At 41.5% G+C, this 10866-nt stretch overlaps 1 protein-coding gene across 1 annotated transcript; it reads left to right on the forward strand.

The window, feature by feature from the left end:
- The first annotated feature begins 6559 nt into the window (after window positions 1-6559).
- LOC145390951 (ionotropic receptor 93a-like) lies at window positions 6560-10488 on the forward strand. The gene is made up of 5 exons (XM_080265688.1): window positions 6560-6739; window positions 7584-7764; window positions 9626-9725; window positions 9923-10052; window positions 10324-10488. Exons 1-5 carry the CDS (start codon window positions 6560-6562, stop codon window positions 10486-10488), a joined length of 756 nt encoding a protein of 251 aa, XP_080121814.1.
- The last annotated feature ends 378 nt before the right edge of the window (window positions 10489-10866 follow it).

Consider the following 10866-nt stretch of genomic DNA (forward strand, 5'->3'; position numbering starts at 1 on the left):
CTTCCAGTTCTTTTATATTCTTTGTTCTGTTGTTACCTCTCTTTCTCCAGTTATTCCACGCCTTTTCTCTCTCTCTTTTTTTGCTATCATACACCTTCCATTAAACCACTCCTTTTTCCTGTTTTCTTTCCTTTTTACTCTTGGTACAAATTTTTCCACTCCCAAATTATAGAGGTCTTGAAAGATATCCCACTTCCTTTGTATCTCTCTTGTTTCAATGAATTTTCCCCAGTCCGCATATGTGTGTGTGTGTGTGTGTGTGTGTGTGTGTGTGTGTGTGTGTGTGTGTGTGTGTGTACTTGCAAAAATAAATTAAATGAATCCCTATGTTGAGTAATGAGCTTAAAACTGAAACGGCTTGTTGATTGCTTTCTATATCATTAGCTTTGCGAAGTGTCGTGGTGGGTAACGGTGGCTGTGGTAAGCGAGGATCCAACCTTTCTCTCTGCCTTCGCTGAGTCTTCCTTCAAAAACCACCTCCTGTCCGTGCACACAGTGAGGCTGCTTGTCTTCACTCGCCTTCCTCTCCATCGCCTCCAAACCCTCCACCACCTGCACAAGACTCTATCACGCACCAACGCTCTAATCGCTGTTGTCGACGATGCATTACCAATCCTTAGGTACTGAATACCTTCTATGGACGAGAGCCCTAATACGATGTGATATTCCTCACTTTGATACACTGGCTTATTTTATATTTATTCATTTCTTCTTGTTTCATATTTTTATTGACAGGAATAGAGTGCTGTCATGGCTACCCTTGACTGATCCAGGAACTCGGCCATTACAGGTAGCATCGTGGAGTACTGACCAAAATCTAGGTCTAGTTCACCCACCAAACCTTTTTCCGAGTAAATTTTTACGGTAAGATCTTGTTGTCTGTAACTCTTGACGATCCTTACAGTAATATGTGAATGTTTATATCATATGGTCTTTGTTCACAATATGCTAATATTTATCATTTTTCACTTGACGAGAGTGTGGATGAGGTCATCTGCTATGATGGACGACATTGCATCTATAACATATCTTACATAATTTGAATGCTAGAACTCAAGGTGGAACGCAACTATACCCTTTCTCAGGAAACATGAGGGAGAGAATTTTAAAAAGCCTTTGCCAAAATCGGAACACGAGTGACCGTGTGAAGGATTAAGAGGTCCCCTCGGGATTCTGGACCTTCCTCCTTCCCTCTTCCGTTTTTTTTCCTCTACACACACACACACACACACACACACACACACACACACACACACACGACGCTTAAATAATTAAACAATGTGTAGCCAATGAAATAGCCATGAAAGATGAAGAAAATTTATTTTATTTTATTTTATTGTTTTATTACTATTCTTTATGAAAAAACATAAACTGATTTACAATAGTATTACTGATCGAAGGATCAACAATAGCATTTCCTTTATAAATATTCATTATATTCTAAAATTTACATTGAAAATACAATCTCTCTCTCTCTCTCTCTCTCTCTCTCTCTCTCTCTCGATATTCATGTCTCCTTCATCTAAACCTTCTTCTTCACTGGTGGAATCCCCCTCCCCCCATCCCGTTAATCCGATCCCTCCTCTTCTCTAGGCTACTCAGCTATCACTATGAAAACACACACACACACACACACACACACACACACACACACACACACACACACGACGCTTAAGTAATAAAACAATGTGAAGCCTCTATTTATCTATCAGTGCCCAGCAGGGGCACACCAAGGAATTTTCTAAGGGGGGGAGGGGCCCCATTTGCCAGTTTCCTGAAGTTTACATATAAGTTTTATAGTTCTAAGTTGTATATATATATATATATATATATATATATATATATATATATATATATATATATATATATATATATTCTGATAGAATGATAGATTTTTTGGTAGGTCGTCAGTTATTTAAACAAACGTGTTTGTTTATATTTATCGTTTTAACAAAGTAACAAAGAACAAGCTATTCAGTCTCAACCCTATTCTGTCCAGATTTCTAATCACGGCACAAAGACGGAGAGAAACAAGGGGCAGGTGAAGTGGGAAGTCCTTAGGGAGAGGGAAGGAATGTTGGGTAAGGAAATAGAGGTCACAATGGGAAAGGGATTGCCGATCCCAGCTCAGGTGTGTGTGTGTGTGTGTGTGTGTGTGTGTGTGTGTGTGTGTGTGTGTGTGTGTGTGCAAATGTTGTGTATGTGGGCAACACAATGTGCGACACAACAACACAACACAACACAACGTGCGTCACCACAACACAACATGCGACACCACAACTGAACACAACACAACGTGCGACACCATGACACAACACAACAGAACGTGCGACATCACAATACAACACAACACAACGTGCGACATCACAATACAACACAACACAACGTGCGACATCACACCACAACATAACACGACACAACACAACGTGCAACACCAGGACACAACACAACACAACACAACGTGCGACACCAGGACACAACACAACACAACACAACGTGCGACACCAAGACACAACACAACACAACACAACGTGCGACACCAAGACACAACACAACACAACACAACGTGCGACACCAAGACACAACACAACACAACACAACATGCGACATCACAATACAACACAACACAACGTGCGACACCACACCACAACATAACACAATACAATACAACACAACACAACATAACACAACATAACACAACACAACACAACACAACGTTCGACACAACAGCACAACCCAACACAACGTGCGACACCACAGCACAACACAACACAACGTGCTACATCACAATACAACACAACACAACGTGCGACACCACACCACAACCAGGCTTGGGTTCGAGTACATTTTTCTGTACTCGAGTTCAAGTACGATTACATTACGGTATCACGAATCCAAGTACAAGTACAAGTACTCCGTTTTATAGCTGAACACGAGTCCAAGTACGAGTACATTTGTACTGTACTCGAATCCAAGTACGAGTACATTTTACTGATTTAACCTCAATTGCTTTCAGCAGTTTATTGTGTGTATGTAGGTATATAATATCCAGGCAGCTGTTTTTCACTCCTTGCAATTAGTACCAAGGTGCTAACATATTAAAAGCAGCTAATCAGGAGTTAGTGGGCGTGGCTGTAATACAACTTGACCTCATTGACTCACCAACCCAGGCCACATGGCCTCTCCTAGGACACACCATTGTTACCCTCACCACTTTTATATATCATGGTTGTACTCGAAAGTACTCGTAAAATTGTCGAGTACTTTGAGTCCGAGTACAAATACAAATACAAGTACTATGGAAATTTTAAACCCGAGTACAAGTACAAGTACAAGTACATTATATTGTGTACTTAAGTACGAGTACGAGTCCATGTACTCGGACCCAGTCCTGACCACAACATAACACAACACAACTCAAAAAAAAAAAAAAAGTTGCAACCAAAAACAGGAACCACAGTTCATATTGACCTGTGAGCATAGCGGGTCACTTATACCCATTCATTCATTGTGTGTGTGTGTGTGTGTGTGTGTGTGTGTGTGTGTGTGTGTGTGTGTGTGTGTGCCTCTTGCCCTCAGGCCTTGTCCCTGGCCAGCCTGTATTCCCACAGGTCGTTAAATCAGATGCCTTTGGTCTTTGACAGTGACTTTGGAGTAAAATAGATGATATTCTACCCTTGTCTTTCCTGAGACAGACAATACCCTTTTCACTGTACTGATTTCGTTAGCTGGCGCTTACTTGGTGGAATGTATGTCCGAATTATTGTGAGGATAGTCCTTGGCCTCGTCAGACTACAACCTCTTGCTGCAGGTTCCCCCACCGTCCGCATGTGATGGTGACAGCTGAGGAGTTTCCTTCGCAGTCGGCGGTCATGGTAGACGACCCAACAAAACCTGGTGGCAAGCGGCTTGGTTTTACGGGTACAGCGGAGCATATCATGGAAATACTGTCCACGTCTATGAACTTTACGTGAGTTGTTGCTTGCACACATTCTAATAGACACAGACGTTTTCTTCGATGCAGTAAAAGACTTTATTGCACTTATTCTTATTCACTTATCATGCAAATCACAGTTTAGAATTCTTTTGCATGATTTATACGGATTTTATGTGTACATAGTTTGCATCAATAACACAATGAGACATTAAGGTGTGGTTTTCAGAAGAAATCGGAAAGGAGGTGTTCTGATAATCATCCAAGCCACTTACAGTATGATCCACAATTCAGTTTAACAACAGTATGCAACGAGCAGCTAATGGTAAGTCAAATATTTTGCTGTAACTATTTTTAAAACTCTTTGACAGGTACGCATACATGAGAGCCCCTGACAAAAGCTGGGGCCTGCTGAAGAGTGATGGGACATGGTCTGGCATGCTGGGACTCATCACACGTGAGGTGAGTTACTACATCTATTCTACTATATAAACTTGTTGACTAGTCTTTCCTAAACTGAATGAAACCATCTGGCAGAACAAGGATCAGATTCAAATGACGGGTTAGTCTCCTGCTGAGTGAGTCTTCAAAGAACTATTTTGACCATTGTTTTAAGAAACTGGACAAACGTTCAGACTCAGTCGATCATGCCAGTTTCTCCCAATTAGATCCTGCCAGGAAAATTCATAAAACATTTTACAAATCATTAATTCATTCATTGTTACACACTTGTATAAAATACACTACTTATGTGTTGCACCTACGCCTTGGGAACAGACTCTTCTTTTTTTTTTTTTTTTTTTTTTTTTTTTTAGGGATTTCAATGAACACTAAATATGGCATGATGAAAACTAAGGCATGCGAGTTCTGATGAAAATTAACCCGTTATCTCCGAGAGTTCCTGTGCAGGTGATTCTGCTGGAAGGGTACTAAGCATTCCATCCTCGGTCTATCGGCTCATAGTCGCGAAGCTCATACGTTTCTACCCCTGGTTCCCGTCTTTATTATATTTTGAAAATGCCCTCCACCGTCCTATATTGTGAACACTGGGCAAAATGGGTTTAAGAAATAGATAGATTTGCCTGTGTCTAACCCATTAGCTCCAAGAGTTGCTGTGTGGGGAATTTTGCTGGAAGTGTACTAAGCATACCGCCCACTGCCTATCGGCTCATACTTGTGAAGCTCATTGGCCCGTATCCCGAGGTTCCCTTCTTTACTGAATTTTGAAAATGCCTATCTCCGTCCTATATTGAGGACACTGGAAGCAAATGGGTTAAGGCATGCGACTGTGGATGAAAATTAAGGTAGGCAACTTTGGAAACCTGTCTCCACTGTACTCATCATCCTTAACCTTTCCATATCGTGTATTGATATTATATGAAGTAGTTTGTTAGTGGGGAGCACCGAGTGACATACTGTACTGTTATGTCCAGGAATTATGTAGAGTAGTTGAAATATTTTCTAGCAACTCTGATGAGTCTGTGAAGCTGCCGTCAGTGAATCAGAGTAATTCCTGTCAGTCGCCTCCTAGTTGCCTAGAAGGGAAGGCTGCTGCTCAGTGCTCTCCCTGGTCTGTATCGTGGTAGCAACTGTCACACTCATTCATACAACAGGAATCTCTATGACCACTGTAGCTAAAACTTGGTTTATTACTTTGTCCATTTCTAACTGAAATGCAGTACAACATTTCGCTAGCAAAACTTTAATCTACCCAACCACATAGTCACTCCTGCTAACCATGACAGACATGAAGGAATACAAATTTTAGCTACTTCTATTCTGCTTAACTTTGTAGACTGGAAACAGTTGATCTGGTATTCGTTATTTGTGTATTATCTTCATGTGTAGGGTATGGCGTCGGTAATGTAAAGTCGCATCACAGAGAGGGTTTAGAGTTGGTAGAGATTAGAATTCTTGGTAGTATATCCTGGCAGGTATTCTTCTCTTTTTAGAAATACTTACCTTAACAAAACATTGCAGGAAGTGGAGTTCACTCCTGGACCTTTTTTCCTGGATCTCAGCAGAAGCCAGTGGATGGAATACTCTGCATACATTTTCATGGGTGGGTACCATGTTCTAGCTGTCCGTGGTCATCCTAACCCGGACCCATGGTGTTTCCTACTGCCTCTTGCACCAGTGGTTTGGGCAACTTTGTTAATGGCATTGTTGGCTGTGTGCTCAGTGATGTTGCTCCTGCCTTTCTGTTTTCCTGTTCACGCACAAGAACCAGGCAGTGTAGATGCCAACACCTTTAACTGTGTGCGCATCCTCCTTCAAGAAGGTAACTAGTTTAGTCTTTTGAACCTGTCAGTGATTTGACATAACCTGTAGAAGTTAAACTTAACTTATCCAGGATATTTATGTTGGTGCACTTGTAACATTCGAAGTAGATCATTTCTTCTAGGCATAAAATAAGCCACGTTTTTCTTTTGGTTTATAATCCCCACTTAGATTGATGAAGAAAAACTTCATCATGTGCTTTATAAATGTGCAGAGAAAAGACTGTCATTATTAAATAAGTCAGGCCATCTACTGCTATCGGGGTCTCTATTCTGTGTTACAAAATTCTCTTTTGTCGTAAAAGATATAGAGAGAACTAACAGTCGGTGGTGGTGGGACCGTGTGATGCTGGGGGTGTGGATGCTGATGATGGTGGTGCTGACACAGAGCTACGTCGGCAATCTCATGTCCCTCTTGGCAGTCAGATACATCGACCAACCATACCAGAGACTTGATGACGTTCTTAAAAACTCTGATATTGGGATACTTCTTGTTCAGAACACTTTGATCATCCACTATCTTAAAGTAAGTAATTGTTTTTCTGATGTAATTCTAAATCACGTACAGTAAACCCTCACTATACCGGATCAGTTAAGGAGAAACCCAGTCCGATAAAGCTGATAATCTGCAAAGTCCTATAGTCCCCGCCAAAAGAGGTCTTTCAAGTAATAATGGAAGATAAAGAAGTAGAATACCATATTCAAGTACTAATAATGAAAACTATACCACTTTACACTGACTGGGACAATATTCACACCCGTGTCATATGACTTCCTCATGTTTCGCTCAACCGCGTTGGAAAAACCGCCTTCATGATTGCTAACTACTTTGTGAGTTACCCAGGGCACGGGAAGCGATCCGGTTTGATCTAATAGACCACAGTTGTCTGGAAGGTCTGTGTGGCTTTTTCCATTTACCGAATGGCGGAATCCGGTATCAACGACTGTTCTTCTGGAGACCTTCAAGTGTTCTTTCAATCCTATATCCAGTCTGATGGGGTATGTTAAAGCGAGGGTTTACTGTACCATTGTTTGTTTAGTGCCAAAGAATTTTTAGGTTGACAGCAAATGCTACCCCTGACCTTGTGTCCCATCAGGAAACTATTGGCAAAGCTGTTCTTTATCAGCCCATCAGTACTTGTAGACCAAGAATTAACTAACAAGTGTGGCTTGTTCTGAACAGCTAATTGGCTTCCCAATTCTCATCAATTATCTTCACTGTATGCCATACAAGTAATTATCCGGTAAAGCTTCATAACTACAGTACTAAGTGCTATGGAGGCAATTATTTTTCTCAAGTTTTATTTTTTATTTTTTAATCGAGAGCTTTCAGTGCAGCTTAGTATTACTGAGAGCCTTCTGTATTTCAGAAGGCCAAGTCGGGTCCACTCCGTGAGCTGGGGAACCTGATGGACATAGAACGAGTAGCTTACAGATCGTTTGCAGAATTACCCCAAAGCCTGGAGACCATTGTGCGGGATGGCAGTCATGTCGTGTTTGATATGGACATTATCTATAATCACCTTCTGCCAAGGAGCTTTTCTCTCACAGGTTATTATGTGGTTGTCATGTTCACTGGAGTTATTTATGGTTATACCATTCTAGCAATCTCTACTATAAAATGTAGCATATCTCATCTCAGTGGCGAGATGGGATTATTCGCCTTGTTTAATTAGAAAGGATTTTCATTATAAATCACTGCCCTGGCATTTGAAAAATGGTATCTTGTAAGTCTCTGCAAGGAAAGCTCCCTTATTCTGTTTAAGAGTATAATAGTCCTGTCACTATCTGTCAGTATATACCTAGGCTGCTTCCCTCAAAGAAAGGGGGGTAGCCAAGACAGGATGACGCACTTCTAATTTACACACACACACACACACACACACACACACACACATTTACACATTTACTCATATTTTAGCCTCAAGGGGAGAAGGGTTACATCCTCACCGCACCTCACCGTACGAGGGTCAACTGCACAATGCAGTCGGCGACATCCGCAGCAAGATCATACAGGAGATATGGTTTACCCCCTCCACATCATAATGGACCCGTCCCCTTACCTGCACCTGACCTAATTAGTTGATCAGACCAAATGCTGGAGAATAACCCTTCAGGACCGCATCACCATTTAATCATTCACAGTTTCTCTCCAGTCACCCCTATCACGCTCAGACACTCTTTCTTGCTCTACAGCCATCTCTCTTGCATCTAACGCTCTCTTCACACTGTCCATCTACCCTATTCGTTGTCTTCCTCTCAGCCTTATACCTCTCACATCCTATCCAGTTATCTATTTCACCAATCACTATTCATCCATTTTCTCCATATGCCCGAAACATTGTAACACTCTTTGTTCAGCTCGTTCAGACATCTCCCGCATAACTCCAGTTCTCCTTCGCACTTCATTTCTCACTCGATCAATACACGTCACTCCACACATACTCCTCAGACACCTCATCTCCATGACATTCAAGCTCCTTCTCCCTGCTACACGTATATTTCATGTTTCAGCCCCATATTACGAAGTCGGTACCACTACACCCTCATAGAGCCTTCTCTTTACATCCATTATATGCGAACGACATCTAAACACTTTTTTCATTCCTCCCAGCACCTTTCCTGCTTCATTCTTTCTAAAGTTCACTTCTTCATCTATTCTTCCATCCACAGCAACATGTGACCCTAAATACTTAAAACACTCTTCCTCTTTAAGCAACTCACCATTCAAAACTACATTCATCCTCCTACCATCTACCAACCTTGTACACTTCATCACTTTACTATTATTCTTATTTACTCTCAATTTCCTGCGTTCACACACCCTGGCAAACTCCTCTAGCAGCTGTCTTAATCTCTCCTTCAAGTAAGCCACCAGTGCAGTATCATCCGCAAACAGCAGCTGATTCAGATTCCACTCTCCACCATCGGCATTTACTAGACCCACACCTCCAACTAACACTCTTGCATTCACCTCCCTTAGAACACACTTTATATAAATATTAAACAACCAAGGCTACATCACTACATTCCTGCCGGACCTCACTCTCAAGGGAAGCCAGTCACTCACAGTATTTCCCACTTATTCACACGCTCTATTATTTATATAAAAACTTTTCACTCCTTTTAGCACCCTACCATTAAGTCCATACAATCTCAACACAGTCCACAAAGTCTCCGTATCAGTTCTATAATTCACTTTCTCTAAATCAATGGACGCCCAAAACACATCCTTACCTTTCGCCAAGTACTTTTCACACACCTATCTCACAGCAGACACCTGGTCTACCATCCCCTCCTTCTCCAAAAGCCGCACTGCTCATCACCAATCACTCCCTCTGTGCTCTCTCTAACACTTCATCAACACTCTACCATACACCTGTTACTATATTATCAGTAAATATTTTGACAGGTACTTGTGATTTTTACATGTCCAGTAGCAGCTACCTCACCACTCCTCTAGGCATGCTGGCTCAGAAGAACAGCCCCTTTATGCCACGGTTAAATCAGCTGTAAGTCCCGAACAGTTTATTAGTAACTAAATAATATAGGAAACAGTGGTCATATGTGTTTCTCCTTACACGTCAGAAAGTGAAAATACTTCATATTTACATCACAGTCAAAAAGGACAAAAAGAATAACTGTAATGGCATTTAATTACTGGTGTCTCGAACAAAATACTTAAAACAGAAATTATTTTCCTTGACAGGGCTTATACACTAGTGGAGTCTGGTGTATATGATAAATGGGCCAAGTTCTCACATCCCAACTCCAGCACCTGCAAGAACCCTCCCATAATCATCACCGTCACCTCTGCCTTCTCACTCAGCAACCTGTGGGTAGGTCCTGCCACGGACTTCTTGCATGGCCAGGAAAACCACCAGTTTGTTTGATTTTACTCGTTAACTTCCACACGTATTTGAAGACGTTGCGTTAAATATATAAGTAATAAATTTTGCATAGAAATTTACCAAGAAAGCCATAAATAATTTTCATTAAACATGTCATTAATCCCACGGCAGGTTTTTGTTTACCGATTTTAATGAGGTATTGTGGGTTGGTTGAAAAGGAAAGGATTACGGCATTACATGTCATGTTCCTCATATTCAGGGCATGTTCGTGGTGCTGGGGTGCGGGTTCGCAGTGGCCGTTGTGGTGTTGGTGATGGAGCAGATGTGTTGTGGGGCCAAGTGGAGAGAGGAGGGCCAGGTGGACACCCATGACAAACACACCATCATCACCCCCACCTCTGACCACGCACTTCTCCAACACTGACCACGAGCTTCACATGAAATTCATACTTCGCTATAAGTTTTCAAATTTATAACAGGTCATAGATATGTGAGTTAATTAACAAACAACAGTGATTTTTATACGAATGGCAAATCCTTGGAGCGTCATTCACCCTGATTTTTTTTTTTTTTTCATGGATGACTACATTCCCTTCGCATAATTTCTGTAAAGAAATGTAATAATAAATATCTGAAACATGATTAGTTGCAACAAGAGTATGATTTGCCTGACAAAATTATATGAGCGAATTGAGGTGAGATTTGAAAATACTGTTGCCTATCTATATATCTACAGCACGACGCCCTAATCCCGCAAAGAGTGGCCGCAGACAAGACGCCTCCAAGTCGCTCTGTCACCCAC

This window comes from Coenobita brevimanus, chromosome 16, assembly GCF_032717465.1.
Source record: "Coenobita brevimanus isolate Jiangsu-jjx chromosome 16, ASM3271746v2, whole genome shotgun sequence".
NCBI classification, from domain to species: domain Eukaryota; kingdom Metazoa; phylum Arthropoda; class Malacostraca; order Decapoda; family Coenobitidae; genus Coenobita; species Coenobita brevimanus.